Source organism: Scomber scombrus, chromosome 3 (genome assembly GCF_963691925.1).
Source record: "Scomber scombrus chromosome 3, fScoSco1.1, whole genome shotgun sequence".
NCBI lineage: Eukaryota > Metazoa > Chordata > Actinopteri > Scombriformes > Scombridae > Scomber > Scomber scombrus.
Genome location: NC_084972.1, coordinates 30,740,655 through 30,760,421, shown reverse-complemented (window position 1 = coordinate 30,760,421; position 19,767 = coordinate 30,740,655). Strand labels below are relative to the sequence as shown.

Genomic DNA, 19,767 nt, shown 5'->3' with positions numbered 1-19,767 from the left:
ATCCATTCAATACAAATAATGATCTCCATTCAAATCAGTCACCTCTACCATCTCTGAAAAGGTGTCATTGATAGAAACAGCTATAACTCTCAATCTTATAACAGGTTCAATATTATATAGAGCTATTTTTTGTACAAGAAAAGCCTTTGAATTATACTTTGGTCTATCTCGGTGTTGAGTCTTATTGAGTATATGTGTTAGAAGTTACTTGTATCATTTTAACTACGTTAATGTGAATCACAGGAAGAGAAAAGCCGACGAGGAACTGACAAAAAGAAAGAAACAAAAGCTGAAACACCGTAGCAACTGACTCATCTGGAGAGTAGTCAGCTTGGGCAGTGTGTCTTTTGTATGAGATAAAATATTATTCTGCTTTTTTTTATTTCCTTTATGTTTCGTATGATTACAGTTCTGTCCGTCTGAATAGTGTGCCATCTATTATTATGACAGGATTGGGCAGTGGCACGATGTGGCGGATTATAATTTAGTCATTAAGGTTGTTGGCTTTTGTCACGTGTGAATCAGGTGTGTGTCTGTCTGTCTGTGTGTGTGTGTGAGACAGTTTGTTGGGAGGGATTTTTTTTAAATTCCTGAGAGTGAGTCAAAAAGTTCACATTCAAAGTGAGAAATGTCAGGACTCGGTGACGTAAACGTTGAGCAACTCCTTTCAAACAATAGTGCATCACATCAACTCCCCGTTTCTTAATCTGCTGTCGGGAAAAAGAAGTAGAAGATGAAACTATGACCCAATAAATGATCACATCTCCCTCCATGTTCAACACAGCTGTTTTAGTACTCACGTTCCTCTATTGTCACTCTGACTCTGTGGGAACATTTTCCACAGTTTGTTAAATCTGCTGTTTTAACCCTTACATGCTGTTCATATTCTCCACCTTTACAGTATGTTCCCCTCATAAAAAGTGTCTATACCAACATTTGAACCACAGATGTGTTTAGAAAGCATCAATAGTTAATCTGACTGATCAATACAGTTTCAGAGAGCAGAGAGAGTGTATTTTTTAGGTTTTACGCCACTCATTTTTGGAGGAAAAAACAGCTACTATCACACAATAATGATTTAAATGTATTTAATTGAAACTGGAAATTATAAGAACTTTATGGAGCTGTGGGGTTTATTGTATAACCATTAGAGCCATCAGTCTTCACTGCTACATCATAAAAAGAAATCCTCATAACTACTATCTTATTAAAACTATTAACTATTCATTTAACAAAAAAGACATGTCAATAGATACCGGTCAAATTTGAACCAATGACAGCCTCAATGGACAAATATTTGTAGCACCTATACAAAAGTATAAGACGTTAAAATATTTTTGGGCCACTTTAAGAAAAGTTATCAAATTTCAGGGTAAAAGAAAACAAACATTTGTGGTGTTTTTACAAGCTGTCAAATGTCAAAATTGTCAAATTTGAGAGACCTGCCTTCCTGTTCTCATGTGCTCTTTCAGATCATTTTGGTCTGTTTCTCTCTGTTATATTATACTATTTGGTTAATCTGTTTAATTTTGCACGAGTGTGTGTTTTTTTTCAGAGTATGATTTGGACATTTGTTTGCCTTTATTTGACATTAGCTGGCAGAGAGGCCAACAGGAAACAAGGGGAGAATGGCGTGCAACAAAAGTTTCTTGTCCGATTCATACCAGGGCGTTGCAGTTATTTGTGATTAAGTGGCAACCATTTGTCTACCAGGGCGCTCCGTTACTGACATGACATTTGTATCAGATTAAATGACGATGATGAGGAAAGTCTGTAAACTCCACTACAATCATTTGTCATTTATGATTGACAACAGCCTGAGGATCACAGGGCAACTCCCATCAATTTATTATAAATTTGTCATCGTCACTTCTCTTCTTCTACGTGCTCTGTCGGAAAAACAAACACTTCCTTGTCTTTGGCTCCACATTAAAGAGATATTAAAAGATGGTGAGAAACTGCTTCTTCAGGGAGTTATCTCACATCTCATTAAACACATTTAATCTGGCTTTTGTCTCTTTTGTTAGGTTGTTTGTCTTAATTATTCTGTTTTCATCCCTGAGAAGGAAAATATTGTGTTTCGAGGTGTTTATTAATTTTAGTTTTATGTGAACCAACATTTTTTTAGAGGCGTGTGTAGGGAGGAGCATTTCAAAGTAGATAAATAAACATATATAACACATAAAATTGTTAAAAGAACCCCCTTATGGAAAGGAAATAATTTTAATATATGTATTTGTTTTACCATGATGCATAAATCTACACTACAAAAAAAAGAAAACTATAAACAGAACATAAATAAATAAATAAGGTCAACTCTGTCAAACCACTGTTTCAGCCTTCAGGTGGAGTGATATGATTCATTAGATTCACAGACATGCCACTCCCATATTTCTACTTCCACAGAAAACATCTCAAACACCAAACTACTTCAACTCTCTTTTCTCAAATTGCCTGAATCCATTTTTTATCTTTTCATCATTTTTCCCTCTTCAACTCCATTTCAACACATCAAGTATTTCTTCATGATTTACCCCAAACCTAAGATTCCAGTTAAAATGTTCTGTTAGTAAAATATAAAAAAAGAAAGAACAAACTGTAACAATGTGAAATAGAAATATTAACTACTGTGGTTAAGTAAATGTACTTTTCTGCAATCCACAAGATAAGTCAAGAGCAAATAATAAAAATGTACATTTATGATTGTTTCTAATTTTTTTCATTCATCCATTGATGTTGAGCAATTTTTACATTTATTTATACACAGTTAAGGACTGACACTGAATTTAATAGTCCTGAGTCCTGACCTCAAAATATCCAAAATAATTTAAAAAACACTTTATTTACCACCTGAAGCTGCTTTCTTTACATTGTGAAAACTCATTTCTACCATATTTTCCAAATACACTTGAACGCACCATGAGACAGAGGGCAGCAGTTGTTCTGTTTTTATTTCTGAGAAACACAAATCAAAGAGAAAGTCTCACATTGTTACTGTTTGTTATTTCAAATCAAAAGTGAAACATGCTGATTCATCTGCCTTTGTTTGACTAATTTCATCTCTGAACTTTGGTTTCTTTTATTAAGGAGGTATTTATAGTGGGAGGTGGGGCTAACCAGGGGGCCTCCAAACAGTTTCAGGGGAGTTAGTTATTACATTATATATCAAAAGGAGATCACATAACATAGCCTATGTGTGTGATTTGGTTAAAGAGAGAGTTCAGTGATATAGTAGTTTTGGAGTATTTTATTGTTTTCCCCACTTTCTGATGGAGCCAGAAACTAATAAAAAACTAATATTTTATGTATTTAGTGCAGTCTGAAGTATGTCAAACAGCAATATCAGGATATCTCGGCTCAGTTGTTGAGTATCTATGGGATAAAATAGCATAATGATGATCCAATAGTCTCAGGCTTTGAAAACCCCTGTTTTATTACATTTAGGGCAACTTATTACTTCGTTAAAACTGTATTTCCTGTATATAATTTTTCCATATTTTACTTGTTTTTACTTATTTTATTGTCTTTGTTTGTTTTTGAATGCAGTTTTTTGCCTCATGTGCAGCACTCTGTTTTTGAAAGGCTTGTTCTTTTGTATGATTTATTTTTTAATATTACAATGAAGTGCCTTTTCATCTGTGTTTCCATTAAATCTAGCAAACCATGAATCCAACAGGAATCCAGGATTTAAAGGCATTATTTTGTCCATCAGGGGAAAATCCATTTACATCCATTGTAACTGTGAATGAAAGCTGACTACAGCTGTTGTCCTCTGCAAAGGAGCGAGGCGCAAACCCTCCAAAGCCACATTTTTACAGTTTCAGTGGAGTGCTCCTTTAAATATACTTCATTATAATGCATACTTAGTTTTGATCTCATATCTCCACTACTCTGGAGAACCAGGAGACAGTTGGAGTGATACCTCTCCGCTCTGCAAGGCATCATTTTGAAGTTCAATCATTTGTTTTTCCCTGCTGTTGGGTAAAGTGGATAATATTTTAATCAATAGTCCAACCTGTGCCTTTTAAAGCTCAATGGTTTCTTTCTAGAGCTCCAATTTGCCCAAATATTGAACACCATACCAGGAAAAATCCAAAAAGAAGCACAGACTTATTTCTACCCCGACAGTTACAGAAAACAGACCATAATGCAACAAAATGTGGCGCTTTGACTGATTTTCACAGCTGCTGAATATTAAAAAAAAAGACAAAATGCATGTGAAGTATTATGAAGGCTCATTTATTTGTGCAGCACATTTAACCTTCGTGTCGTCCTCCCGGGTCAAATTGGCCCCGTCTGTTTGACTGTTCCTTCTTTCCTCCCTTCCTTCCTCCATCCCCCTTTCTTCCTTCCTTCTGTCCTTCCTTCCTCCCTCCCTCCCTCCTTCTTTCCTTTCCTTTCTCCCTTCCTTCTTTCCTCCCTCCCGCCTTCTCTTTCTTCCCTCCCCCCTACCTTCCTTCTTTCCTCTTTCCTTCCTTCCTTCCTCCCTCCCTCCCACCTACCTTCCTTCCTTATTTCCTCCGTCATTCCTTCCTCCCTTCTTCCTTCCTTCCTTCCTTCTTCCTTCTTTCCTCCCTCCCTCCTACTTTCCTTCCTTCCTTATTTCCTCCTTTATTCCTCCCTTCCTTCCTTGACTTGAGGACAACAGGAGGGTTAAATGCAATCAAAAATGTATTAAATTGGAAATAAAATTTAAAAAAGTTAGAATATAATAAAACAGGAGAATTCAAGTTACAATGCAGAGAGTAAGATGTTAACCCTCAAGTAATTCCTTGAATGCAGCGACGGTATTGCACACTAAAGACTAAATGATATATGATTGATGATACATGTATGATATCCTGTGAAAGGCGGTTTGTTTATGATAGCAAAAATTATTTCACTTTTGTTCTGCAACCCTCGACTTTACATTTGGACGTAGACGCTGGCGCTGCCTTTAGCGTTTCTGAAAAAGGAGCAGTCAAAGTCGGCCATAAGAGTCCTCGGCCCGAGCCTGTAGGGAGTAAAGGGCACATTGACGAGTGCTCTGCGATTTGGAGGCAGATTTGGGATCCTGTGGATAACACAAAGAAACTGTTGTAAGAAACAGGAAGAGCAAAACTCACAAATGATTGAGTTTGGTGGTAAAACTTGTATATTTACATGTTGCCCAGATTTTGGACAGTTTACTTTTAAACGAAGCAGCGCAAAACCTCCCAATATTTCAACCAGAGCTGCCTGTCAAACCATTCATTACTTTCATACATAATGTTACTATTCTTTAATATACTTTTACTACTATTGTTTGTTTGTGTACTTACTTATTATTTATTGTTCTTTATTCTTTTTATTATTGCTCTTCTCTTTTACTGTCCACTTGCTGCAGCAATAATGTAAATTTCTTATAAAGGAATATCTTGATAGGAATACCTGATTTAGATTATTTAAATTAAAATTTGCTAGTTTTAGACTATTTTATGTAGGTAGAGTTTTTGTTTAGAAAACTTGAGAACTTTGGCTTCTGGCTTTTGTTAAATGAACAAAAAAGTGGTTTGTAGAGAAACAAGGTTTTAAAAAAAGTAGTTTTGGTGTATCAGCACAAAAAGGCATATATTAAATGAGCACTAGTATTGACACATTTAATATCATAGATCTAATACACACACACAAACACATGATCATCACTGAAATAACTGACTGCTCAAATCAATCATTTACAAAGTGAAATGCCCAAAAACATAACAGCTTTTACTTATTTTCATATAATTAAGAATTATATGAAAATAATTCTTAATTATTTTCACACACACACTGACCTAAACTCAATCTCCCCTCTCAACAGGCCACTTCCAGAGATAGTTATAACGCAGTCCTTCAGCGTCTCCTGGGCCGGGTTCATGAACAGCACCTCCGCAGTCGTCTCTCGATACACAATGACCGGACCGTCAACCTGGGTCACACACACACACATTTTGACAGTTTAATCAAATACGCTCAGTCAGGCAGCCAAACAACAAACACTTAAAACAACCAAACAGACGACAACATGAGAGAGAGAAACAGAGAAACCGAGTGGAAAAGCAATGCAGTGTTGGTGTTAAAGGTTTTATCTTGCAGAAAACAACAAAACCAAACTGCATACATCGCCAATTCTTGTTCCTAATGGGAGAAAAACAACACTACAAACAATGTTTACTAATTACGGAAGAGGATTAGGGCCACTGTGGGGAAAAAAAGTGAGTTATGACTTTTTTCTCAGAATTCTGACTTTAAACTCAGAATTCTGACTTTTATCTCAGAATTCTGACTTTTTTCTCAGAATTCTGACTTTAATCTCAGAATTCTGACTTTTATCTCAGAATTCTGACTTTAAACTCAGAATTCTGACTTTTATCTCAGAATTCTGACTTTTTCCCCAGAATTCTGACTTTAATCTCAGAATTCTGACTTTTATCTCAGAATTCTGACTTTAAACTCAGAATTCTGACTTTTATCTCAGAATTCTGACTTTTTCCCCAGAATTCTGACTTTAAACTCAGAATTCTGACTTTTATCTCAGAATTCTGACTTTTTTCTCAGAATTCTGACTTTAATCTCAGAATTCGGACTTTTTTCTCAGAATTCTGACTTTAAACTCAGAATTCTGACTTTTTTCTCAGAATTCTGACTTTAAACTCAGAATTCTGACTTTAAACTCAGAATTCTGACTTTAAAGCATAGACTGTATATAAGAAATGGACATAACATTGCTGCTCGGAAGCCAATAGTTTCGGATCTGGGCAGTGCCATCTTGAAAATTTCAGGTGCATGCCGGGAAAAATAAAAACACGGATTCTACTTATATGGGCATCAGGAGGAGAAAGAGGACAGAGCGGGGTAGGTTGCGAGGGCTGGATCTACCACAGTCTACACCGGCAACCTGGTGATGCTAACCAAGTTAGCTGTTACGACTAACTATAACCACAAAACTCCGGAGAAAACTGTCGGTGTGAAACAAGTTCACGGCTATTTCATGCAGTCTATCTGTCCGCGCTCCTGAACCTGTGAATCAATCAACCTGTCAATCACGACGTAGCCACGCCCTAATGCGTACCCTGTTTTATTGTCAAATATAAGATCAGGGAGACCAAATTTCACAAATGAACATCATACTGCATTGAAGTAGGCTTTAAACTAGCGATTGAGAACATAAACACATTTTGAAAACGTTTACTGAGGTTATAAATCAAGTGAGAAGTTGGTGAATTCTCCATTGACTTGTATAGAGACGGAAGTCCTTTTGACACCAAAACGGTGGCCCCCTGGTGGCCTTTTGATAGAATGCAGTTTTAAGTTACTTCCGCGTTGGCCTCATTTCAGAGGACCGGAACTCCCCGCCTGGTTTAAAGTCAGAATTCTGACTTTTTTCTATTCTGAGAAATAAGGCTCAAAAACTCACTTTATTTTCCCACAGTGGCCCTAATCCTCTTCCGTACCTAATTCTGTACTTTACTGAAGTGCAGGAATTTTTGGCCGGTGAGTGTTTCTTTGTGTGTGTGCATGTGTACAGAGTTGACAGCCGCTAAAAGGTTTTAGGACTTTATTTTGTCCTAAACTCTTCCTACAATCACTAATTTATTTCAAACTCAGCTGATAACCAGAATGTAAAACACAGCTGATTTTAGGGGGTCTTGGACTGCTTAATAAACACTTAGAAACCTATGAAAACGTCCAATTTATCTCCGCTCTTTGCATGTTTATAGATGAGGAGCAGCTACTTCTCCTACTTTTAGCCATGCTATCAGTCTGCCATATTATTCCAGACTTAAATATTTTAACAACTATAATATTGATTGCTATGAAATATAGTACAAACATTCCTGGTACACAGAGGATGAAACTGACTAACTTTGGAGATACACTGATGTTTCCTCTCGTGCCACCAAGAGTTTCATGTTTGTTAATGTGACAAATATTCTTTAAAGACAGACGTTGAACAAAGCTGGAAGGTTTTAGAAACAGAAGGACAGAGGTTGAAGTTTAATTAGCTATCTACTGACTTTGATGGAGATGGGAGGGTCCAGCAGCACAACATCATCTTCAGCCAGGTATGAGTAGATTGGCTTCTCTTTGTCTGTCACAATGACCGAAACCTTCATACTGTCAGAGTGCTTCATGTATTTATTGTAGGCTGAGAATGGGACCACGATGGGGACGATCAGATCTGCAAGAGAACATAGTATTTTTTCACATAAATCTCAGGGTATTTGGGGTATATTTGTCCAAGCTTAGAGAAAACTCGCCTTTGATAATTGAATGAAGAAGACAATTAAGTTCTGTGTCCAGAAAAACATCTCCAGAACAAGAGTTACCTTTCCCAGGCAGCAGTGTCTCAAGCTTCACCTCAGTCTTGATGCTCGCAACTGGTGAGCTGTAGTACGTCATGCCCAGGACAGAGGTGGCGATGGCCAGCGACCTGGAAACTTTGCTCCTACTGTTCAGCACCAGATTCAGATGAACATCCTGACCGTTCACTGGCGCGGACACCTGCAGCGCCACACAGTGGGAAGAATGAGATATCAGTCATACTGTACATGGACATATCATTGTATCATCCAGTATTATGAACAATATTTACTTTGTACCACATATTGCGAGTGATATTTCTTCAGTATAGCTATACAGCACTGATGCACAAAGTGAGGGTAACACTTAAAAGTCTCCATCTACTCAAAAATATGCTTCTTGTTACTTCAGTTGGATGTCTGAGGTTCACTGTGCAGTTTGACACTAGAAGGATGTTTTCATTCGTCTGCTCAAAGTGGAAAGTTTAATGAGCTCAATGAAAATCAGATTTTAAGGGCCTACGAGCAGGATTTGGGACATCAAAGCTAGTTTAGAAGCCAAAACAGACTTAAAAATGTCAATATATCTGTATATAACTATATCATAGTGTGTTATAAACCAGTCTTTAAAATGTTTGCATACTGCTTACAAGGACTTAAAGTAAAGTGCTATCAAAGTGGTAACATCTGTCTATTTTGTTTAGTTTTAAACAACTAAGCAGTGGTGTTGCACCAACTGTTTTAGAGGGGAAGGGGCAAACCAGAATGCCATTTAGGTTGACTACGGGGGCAGTTTGATTTATCAGAACTTTTGCTTTTGTTGATGTCTTGATGGAAGAGAAAATGAAGTTATCAAAAGTCTCTATCTTTGATGAGATTGGTGTAAAATACAGAATTAAAAATTATATTAAAGCAGTCAAACACTCAAGGATACTAGATACTGGATTTGCTGTTGCCTGCAGCCATCAGAGTGCTGCATTCACACCCAAAATAGCATTCATTGTTTGGGTGTGTTTTACACCCACAAACAATCCCTTTAACAGTATCTATGATGACAGTTAACTGTTACAAATGTGCAAAAGTCCTGAAAGATGACTTTTGTATCTTGTACACACAAAGCAAAAACATTACTTTATCTTTTAAGGCTTCAAGGTCTCCATATACATTTTCTATGGTTCTTTTTTTAAACTCTCTTAGATAGGAGACTGTACAGACATGGCTAGAAAGGAAAGGATACGCAGGATAAATACTGAACAATATTAATTAAATATAGGGTGTGCTCCTCAGTACTTAACAATGATCCATACTCAGCATAAGTGTAATACCAGGGCTAGTGTGCGTTCAGGTAAATTCCCTTGAGTAAATAATGAGGCCAAATGTTTTTGTTTTCTTTACACTGGTGCCATGTTGTGGAACAGCTTTTTGTTACACACCTAGTTTTTAAAAACGAAAGGAGCTCATAGAAGTCAGGTTAGGACTTATTGACAGAACAGGAACACAGATTCATACCGAAATCTACAATGACATTTGTACTTTAGTTATTACATTTTATTCACTTATTTTTGTGTGGGTGTTGTTATTTTTTATCTTCTCCTTTTCAATTTATCCCTTGGATTTAGCTTTTGTGTCTGTGATCCATAAATAAATCAAATGGTATCATATCGTATCGCAACGTAAAGTATCGTATCGTAATGTAACATCATACCCAGAACTGAACTGTTATCCCTTCAATTTTGCTTTTGTGTGTGTGATCCATAAATATTTTTTTTTATATTATCGTATCGTATCACAACATACCGTAACGTATCGTATTGTAACGCATCGTAACGTAACATTGTAACGTAACATCGTAACGTCACATCGCAACGTAACATATTGTAACGTAACCTATCGTAACGTAACATATCGTAACGTAATGTATCGTATCATCCACGGAACTGAACAATGTTATCCCTTGGATTTGCTTTTGTGCATGTGATCCATAAATAAACTGTATCGCATTGCATCGTATCGTATTGTATCGTACTTGGAACTGAACAATGTTATCCCTTGGATTTGCTTTTGTGCATGTGATCCATAAATAAACTGTATCGCATTGCATCGTATCGTATTGTATCGTACTTGGAACTGAACAATGTTATCTCTTGGATTTAGCTTTTGTGTGTGTGATCCATAATCATATCATATCATACCTGGAACTAAAATGTTGTGACTCCTGTCCACCAGGATGCCTCTGAGCGTCTTCTTAAAACTACTACTAACTAACTAACTACGACCAAACAGCTTTATAATATCCAAATAGAAAAACTTCACAATGAGACATACATTTAGGCTAAAAATAAAAAAGATCCATCCTTTTCAATAACTAGGGACTGAAGTTTCTCTGGCGTACCTCAGCAAACCGCATGAACACTTTTGGAGGGTGAAGGTTGCCACCTGGGGTTTCTTCATTCGTGCCTCCACCATTCCCATTCGCCCCCCCTGTCCCTTCTATTCCTCCATTTTCCTCTGTTTCCTCGATGGTGAGACCGGTCACGGCGCTTTTAAACACAGATCTCTCCTTCGTCGTTCCTGCAAAGGTAGTAATTCAGTCAGTTTGCTGCTGTTGATTGTTTGATTTGTGACGTAATCGCCTGGTAAACTCACCCTCTCGGTGTTTGTAGGAGTCAGTGATGATCACCCTCTTGTTGGAGCCGACAGACTTGGTGGAAATGTTCTGACCGACTCTCTTTGAATCAGAGAAGATTTTCTGTTTGGAACCATCAGCTCGGACCTGACAGGAAACAGAAACAACATAAACATCACTTCATAAAACAGATTACCATTTTAAAACTCTTATTTGTAATTTTTTTTCACTAAAGGTCTCTGAATGTGTTGCTGATGAGGTTATAAGACTGACCAGCCAGTCAATGCAGTCGGCGTTGACCTCGGCGAAGACAAATGGGATGTCGTATTTGAGGTGGGTGTCTCCATTCAGGATGGCTTTAACCGGAGCTGGACCACAACAGTACACACCTACAAGAGGAGAAGTCATTAAAATCAACACACAAGAAATATGAGAAGACAATAAAGTGTTTTCCACAGTATCTTTTCATTTTGATTTATTGTGAAATTGGACTTGAAGCCATTATGCATTTGACATTTATTCATGGCATTTTTTTCAAAATGATATCTAAAATAATATCTGTAAAAAACAAGACTTTAAGAAAGTCAGAAAATTATTCTGATGAGTTATGTTTAGTGCAAAAACACATTTATTCCTGTTTAGATTATAATTTTTGGGTAATACTGGCAATAAACCCCCTGCATGTACAATTAAGAAAAGAAACAAGGTCATCAGAGCAGAGTAGAAAAAAAAACTGTACCATCGCTCAGCTCCTGCGGAGTTGGATCCAGAACTTGCCAGCCGTCATATTTGCCGTTGTCTGTCAGATCTGGCCGCCTCATCCACGCCTCCACCCACACGTGATAGTTCCTGAAACACAACACAGTGTTTTAGTGGACTGAAACTAAAGGACAAGAACATTCAATCCGCCTGGAGCACCTCCATCTGCCATAAGAGCCAACAAAACTTTAATCTTGCTACAATTATCATGTTATGGGAAAGCAAATGAAATAAGATGTTAGTCAATGTTGAGCAGATGAGCAGAAAATGTGTGTGCTGTTTGCAAATTAGCAGAATAAATATTTACCGTTTTAGGAAATTGGTTTTGAAATAGGAAGGATAAACACAAAATCTTAAAATGCTGATTTAATAATAAATAAGTCAAATAAGATTCTATAAATTCAAAACTGGAATAAAGCACAAAATAAACTCAAATTCAGACCAAGAACTTCTTTGTATAAAACAAATTATCATGATAAACTCTAATATTTCCAATCTTGAATCTTGACTGCAATGTGTCACTCGTCAGCTGATGTTTAATAAAGGTCCAACAGTACAAGTTAGACTACTTTGATGTACTGAATACTTTGAAATATCACGCTTTGAAAAGATTTGATAAAAATCTGGAATGGTATTTTACTTATACTGCTTTTCTTTATCTGTAGGAATATTAAGTTCTTCTGCAAATGCTGGGAAACAGTTTTATTCCTCATAAATGAGCACATTGCATGACAGTACATTAATACATTACGTTCATTAAGGCACATTTCATGTTTTTAATTACCTCTAAAAAAAAAAGGGAGCGGCATTGTTGTGTGGAAAAGCAAACTATACACCCATGGGAATTTACAATACTATGTGCCAAACAGAGGAATTAAGCTGTGAACAAGCCTTGACACCACTGACCTGATTATTCTTCAACATAGACAGTTCACACAATCTATTCTTTGCACAACTTTACAGCTCTAATCAATATTGTTATATTAACAACATTAACTGTTTTGCAATTATCTTATTATCACTGCTGATCAGTCAGATAGGCCAATGATGCTATGGTTCAAAACTTGGTATAGACACTTTTTATGAGGGTATTCGTAGACCGGGTATAATTGAACAATAACAGACTGCAAGGGTGTTGAATATGAAAAGTATGTAAGGGTTAACGGTGGGACTCTTGGAGGAGACCAACAACATGCAAATATGAAAATGTTAAATGTTAGGTGTGCATGATGTCTTTATCTGAATCTCACCAGATGCTGTCCTTGTCTGGTCTCACATTGACCCCATAGTCGGGGTGGTTGACGTCGATGGTCAGATTTCTGTTGCTGTCATGGGCTGAATGGAAGTTGGTGACCACGCGGCAGGGGATGCCCAGCAGACGCATCACTGAACCAAACACAAATGTGAATCATTCAGATAAGTTTAGATCAGTGTGCACTGGTTCCTCACCTGTTGTAGCTCAATTAGGTAACGATTAAAACCCAGAACAGCTGCTAATATTTGGGTCAATGTCATTTTGGTGTCCATATGGTTTAGTCCAATTTAAAGGGGTTAAAATTAGAAAATAAACGTATGAATAACTTTCACACATTTTTTTTGTGGACCCAGCATCAAATTTCTGCTTTTAATCCAAATGACATAAAACCAACAAAAATAAAAAATGTACATTTTAACAAACCTGCAGTTGCATTTAAGACAATTTTAAGATAATCTTTGAATTGCTCATCTTGCCAACCCTTATTTGTCATTGACCCATTTACTTAATTTTTACAGTAGTGTGCAACATTTTTAGACACTCTAGTTACAGTTATTATATTATTGTATGTTCAGCAGGAAAAGAGCATGGAAACAATAAGATAGTGCTTCAGAGTCAGATGTTACCTGAGCACATGACGCCAGCGAACACCCAGCACTGTCCGTACTTGACCGGTTGGCAGCCGCTGTTGAGGATGTCGTGGCTGCCGCTCCAGTGAGTGGGTGGGACCCCTCCCCCATACTGGTTTGACCAGCGTCCCGTCACGACACCATTGTCATCTTGCGAGTTAATCTAAAAAGGCAGAGACGGAAATGATGATGATTTACTAAAACTTCCAACTTTGTTTAAGCAGATTTTGACTCCCCATATTTTTTCCCGTAGTTCCAAATTCCTGTTTATATTTTGAAAACCAAATGACTGACAACTGCTATCTTCTTCTTCATAATACGGAAGAATATCAGCAAACGATTATCTATAAAACAATTTAAGTCTTATAAACAGATTGTGAAACATATCTGCATTATATTAGTAACTCAGATGTCTGAAGTCTCCTTTTATCTTCCGATAAACGTTTTAAATAATTTTGTGCTCAACAAGGCTTGTGGATTTTGTCCCTCATCATTTACACTGTCAGTGAATTAAGATGGGGTCTTTGATGGTTAGTATGTACAGCAGGACTGATTATAGCAAGCAAAACATGTTTTAGTGTTAATTTAACCTCCTGTAAACCTGCGTCCTCATATGTGGATATTACATTTTGGGTTTGCTGGACCTTATACTTCATTCTGCTTAACTTTGACCTGTTGTCTTCGCTCTACACACTTGTTTGTGCCACCTAGTGGTCGCAAAAGCACAATGCATTACTCAGTGTAAAATCGAGATTGCAGGCATCTCGGCCAAGTCAATCAACAGCCGATCCCCAGACAAAAGTGGACCAGGTACAAAACCTTATCAAATGTTATGGTTGAAACTTGTTTATTTATGCTTAATAACATTTGTAGTTTGATACGCTACACAAATGTGACTAATTTTAGCAACAGCAACAAGCTACAACACTGCTAATAAGAGAGTACCCATTTTAGGACATGAAGGTGTTAATGTAAGGAAATACATAGTTTTATACACTGATGAATGAATTGTGTTAAAGAGTAAAATCAAATCATTGTGACCATATAAGGACTTTTCCCCCCTTCCTGTTCAAAGACAATGCTTAGTTTTTGTACTTATCAGGTTTTACTAATCCCAAATATCTAGGAGAAATTCAAAATGCATATCAAACAAAAGCTCAGGTCTCAAGAGGTTAAGACAGACTTGAGAAAAAAAAGGTGAACTTATCATTTAAAGAAAACAATGTCAAGAAGCATTTTAAAATCTTCATATGTAATGAGAGCACATCACTCAAGCAGTCACGACACCCAGAAAACAACAACAATATCTGAAAATCCTGCTGTTGCTGTCATTTAATGGTTGAAAATGTTAAGGTTATTTCTCTGCATCACATCACTGCTGGATTTGGGACACACCAATCAACAAAGTAAGCTCATAAATGTCAGTGTGGCAGTATCTTTAAAACACACACACACAGAGCATGTCTTACCATAGCGCTGACCACGCGGCCGACGTAGATGGGGTTACAGCGAGCAGAGACATCGTCAGCCGGGTCCTTCAGGTGTTTGAGGTTCTTGTCCAATATCTTAAGGCAAATCTCCACCATGTTGTCCTCAAACTGGAAAGAAAAACGAAAAGAAAGGAGACAATTCTTACAAGGGATTTACAATATAAACTTGTGTGTACATTGTAAAGATCCCACCTATAGGGATTCACAATAATTCAACATTGTTTGTGAGGATATGTTGAAATTTATTTACATAATTCAGTTGTCAAAATGAATGATTATTATTATTATATTGTAATTAAAAACTACAAAATTAGATATTGAGCCATATTGCAATGCATATGTGCATTTTTCTTATGTAATAAAAAACATAGTTGATTGATTTGAACATCAGTTTGATTGTCCTATATGTATTTTATATGTAATGGGATTAATGGATAAAGGGGATTGTTATATAATATACTGTAAATACCAGTTAATATATGAAATAAACAGGCTGTCTAGGTGTTGTTGCATGTAAAACAGCCATTATGATGCCAACGGTGATCACAGGATCTCCAGAAATGTGAGTTCAACTTTAAAAGAGACATCGCCATCAACTCTTTAAAGCATATTTCAGCTGCCATGTTCATATTTTCAACTGCACATCCTTTTAAAGTCCTTCTGAAATCATATTTATTCATCAAAACCTGCTTTTTAAATCAATTTAAATAGGTCTGAATTATTATTCAAATGAAGAAAAAATGTCAGAAATGCTTCTTTTTGCCTCAGTGGCTGGAGGTTCGTGTCTGTGTTTGATTGACAGCAGCTGACAGAGAGAGACAAAGCCACCAAACTGCTGTAGCCTCAAGTCATGAGCAGATGGTGTGTTATTAACAGTGGTATTCATGTGTAAGGGTTAAACCAGCAACAAACACACCTGAAGTGACATTTGCAGGTATGTTTACATGCTGTTTAATGTGCCGCAGCTGTGTAGCTAATTGACTGGCTGCATACTGACTGAGAGTCTGTGGCTCTTGTGTTGAGTATCAGGATGCTGTCAGGCTCGGTGTGACCGTCTGATCTCCCAATGATCATCATGAAACCAGCAGACTACAGCGAAGAACAGGACACCGGCCACCACCGACTGATAAAACATGTATGTGTGTCTATGTGTGTTTGTGTGTGTGTGTGTGTATGTGTGTGTACCTGTCCATAGTCCCAGTTCGTAGAAATTGGGTGGTTTCCATTCCCTTTGTAGATCATTCCTTGTTCATTCATCACATACTCCTGTCTCTCCGCCTCATCGGGCAGAAACACCCAGTCATCTACAGAGAGAGCAAATTAATACAGATAGATAGATAGATAGATAGATAGATAGATAGATAGATAGATAGATAGATAGATAGATAGACTGACTGACCAACCTACCAGGGCACCAGGGGTTGAAGAGCACCGCGGGCGTTGCCAGCAGTGCTTCATCATCACTGTGCTTCACAGTCAGTCGGTACTCCCCTATGGGGGTTTCAGCCGGGGGGGTGATGTTCAGGGTCAAGTTGCCCATGGAGCTGTTGTGAATCTCCATCTTCCACACTGCCTTTGCTGATGATGAACGCCGCACATTGTCTGGGACACCGAAGGATGACTTAGTGCCCCGTTCCTCTGAAGGGTGTTTTCCTGTAGAGAGAGAGAGAGAGAGTCATTCAGTCATTTAAAGTTGTAACAGTACTCTAAAGTCATCCATTCATCATTCATCACTGACACTATTTTCCTGAAAAGACCAAAACTTGTATCCCTCTCATTTATTTCAATCCAGTAATTTATCAATCACTTATCTCCTTAAAACCTAATTATCAATGGGTATATGGATCTCCATTGTTGTCCAGAAACCATCAAAAAAAGTAAGAAATTAATTCAGTGAGAGACTAACCGGTTTCTGCAGTGATGGTGAGCGGGTGGAGGTCATGGTTGAAAGATTGCGACAGCTTAAGGGTCAAGACGAAGGGCTGGCCTCGCCTCACGATCAGCCGCTCCACTGAGATCTCATTGGTGCGGTGTTCGGTGTTGTTGGTCTTACAGTGCAGGTCGACTCCGTTAAACACTGAAAGAGACAAAAACATACAAACATAAACAAGTTAAATGAAGTCTGTGTTTGATTATTTACATCAAACTTTGAAAAGTTAATAAAACAAATGAATAGTATTTGATTTCATTACTATAAAACACAAGCAAGTTAAAGTGCCCAAATCTTGTATTTGTCTCATATTGTTACTAACTTTGTGGTTTAACGTCACACTAGGGCTGGGTATCATTTAAAAAATTACCAAGTACCAATCCAAGTACCTTTAAAGTGATATCGACACCAACTGAGTACTTCATTCGATACCCATCATGTGAATATACCAGCAAATTTGTATGTTAATAAAATTTTGACTGACAGTAACTGATAAGGTTGGATGGAGCTCTCTCTCTCTCTCTCTCTCTGTGTGTGTGTGTGTGTGTGTGTGTGTGTGTGTGTGTGTGTGTGTGTGTGTGTGTAAAGCAATAACGGCAATGATGATAACATTTCAGGAATTCCTGCTCTGTGTAAAGAAAAAAAAGGTCTGCACAACATTTTGTCTGCATTTAGTCAAATCACAAGTAGAAAAGTTGTGTTGAACAGATTTTCACACTTGTACTACTTGACCATCTGCTCGATAACTGGCCAAACATAAACATCATCATATTTCTAGCAGCTCTAGATGGATCCTCAGTTAACACTAATAATGTAAGAGGTTTCTAGAGAAGTACTCAAACAAATTTCTGTAAAACAAATTTGACACTGAGGCTGTGATCTAACAGTATCAGTACTTTTCTATTTAATGCACAATAGAACAATCTATATTGGGTTGCATGTATCATCCCCAATATATGAAATTTCAGCTATGCAACAGTGTATATTTGTTAAAAACATATGCACCAAAACACCACAATAAGTCCATCATTCTTACACTCTTCATATAAATGCATGCTAGAAAGTTTCAGGTGCATCACAGAGACTTACACAGGAAAAGGAGGAAGGAGTAGGAAGGTAAAAAGAAGATAAAACATTAGAAAGTACTCACTAGATCTGGATTCTGTCGTCATCTTTGCCGAACTTTCTCTCTTACAGTAGTAAATGTGAAGATGTGTAAATGCAGCCTGGCAGGCAGTCAGCAGCACACTGACAAGTGAACCAGCGCTGATGTAATTTATACACCTGCCAAGCCCAACCCATTTCATGTGAAAAACATCTTTCTACCTGCATTTTTTTAACCACATCCTGTTTGTTGGCCAGCCGCTGGTCGCTCAGGCTGATGCTATGATTGATTTTACATAACACAAATCATTTTAGCAGGTTTGACAGCCAAAGTGATTTATCATGCAACAATAATAATCATGATAAACCAAGTTGACTGAGAATATAAATCAACACATAAACATTTATTCACAAAGGTTTCTCACTTCATTTGACCACCTTTATACTTTTATTACAGGATGTTTCACAGAATTATAGAGATTATTTAGTGATGGGGAGTTTCACTATATATAATTAAATTAGTAGTTCAACTACATTTTGCAGCAGTTTGCTAGTAGTTCAACGCAATTCAAACTGGCATAGTGATTTTAGAAGTTAATTACTTTTTTGACATTTTGAGGTGGAGTAACCTGCTGGAACTACAATTTTGGCTGAAGGCTAATATGTATTTATTATTTAACACTGCCTCGCCTCTCCAGAAACCTCTTTGAACAACCCTCTCCTCTGAGCTGACAGGTGAAAATTATTGTGTCTCATAAATACAACACGATTTAAGAGATTTGACTTGTTATTTATGAGACACAACTAATTTGGAAAAAATTTTGGAATTGGTTTAAAAAGACGCCAATTCAAGATAAAGAAGTTTTAAGTTAATCATAACTATTTCATTAAAACTATTAACTATTCATTTAACAAAAAAGACATGTCAATAGATAACGGTCAAATTTGAACCAATGACAGCCTCAGTGTACAAATATTTGTAGCACCTATACAAAAGTATAAGATGTTAAAATATTTTTGGGCCACTTTAAGAAGAGTTGTTCAAATTTCATTTGTGGTGTTTTTACAAGCTGTCAAATGTCAAAATGGTCAAATTTGAGAGATCTGCTTTTTCTTTTCTCATGTGTATCTGTTTGATTTTGCACGAGTGTATGTTTTTTCAGATTCAAACCAGGGCGTTGCAGTTATTTGCGATTATGTGACAACCGTTTAACTACCAGGGCGCTCCGTTACTGCATGTTTTAATAACATGTAAATCAGATATGACACTTGTCTCTGTCCTCAGGCTGATTGACAACAGCCTGAGGATCACAGGGCAACTCCCATCAATTTCTTATGAATTTGTCGTCACTTCTCTTCTTCTACGTGCTCTGTCGGAAAAACAAGCACTTCACATCTGGCTTTTGTCTCTTTTGTTAAGTTGTTTGTCTTAATTATTCTATTTTCATGCCTGAAAAGGAAAGTATTGTGTTTCGGGGTCGTTGTTTTTCTTGTGTTTTGTGCAAACCAAATTTATTTTAGAGGCCTGTGTAGGGACGAGCATTTCAAAGTAGATAAATAAATACATAAAATTGTTAAAAGAAACCCCTTATGCAGAGGGAATAACTGTAATATATGTATTTTATTTTATTTTTTACCATGATGCATAAATCTACACTACAAAAAAAGAAA

General features: G+C 37.1%; 1 protein-coding gene and 1 long non-coding RNA gene across 2 annotated transcripts in view; both read right to left on the bottom strand.

Annotated features, from left to right (window-relative positions):
* The window catches only part of LOC134004709 (uncharacterized), a 478,899-nt gene that overhangs the window by 80,639 nt on the left and 378,493 nt on the right, over positions 1-19,767 (bottom strand). The gene's annotated exons all lie outside the window — the stretch shown is intronic.
* LOC133978161 (protein-glutamine gamma-glutamyltransferase E-like) lies at positions 4,906-18,164 on the bottom strand. Its single transcript, XM_062416523.1, has 15 exons — positions 18,143-18,164; positions 16,969-17,139; positions 16,470-16,715; positions 16,248-16,366; positions 15,042-15,170; positions 13,570-13,735; positions 12,939-13,074; positions 11,669-11,778; positions 11,203-11,318; positions 10,950-11,076; positions 10,696-10,874; positions 8,331-8,505; positions 8,019-8,182; positions 5,796-5,929; positions 4,906-5,053 (listed from the first exon to the last, which is right to left on the bottom strand). The coding sequence occupies exons 1-15, from the start codon at positions 18,162-18,164 to the stop codon at positions 4,906-4,908; spliced, it is 2,142 nt and encodes a 713-aa protein (XP_062272507.1).

What these genes read in the sequence shown, in the direction of transcription:
- LOC133978161 (XM_062416523.1), bottom strand. Translation starts at nt 18,164, where the DNA reads ATGACGACAGAATCCAGATCTA. An exon ending in CTTCAACCCCTGGTGCCCTG is followed by an intron (nt 16,367 to 16,469) that starts GTAGGTTGGTCA and finishes CTCTCTCTGTAG; the next exon opens with ATGACTGGGTGTTTCTGCCC. An exon ending in CGAACTGGGACTATGGACAG is followed by an intron (nt 15,171 to 16,247) that starts GTACACACACAT and finishes TTTTCTTTCCAG; the next exon opens with TTTGAGGACAACATGGTGGA.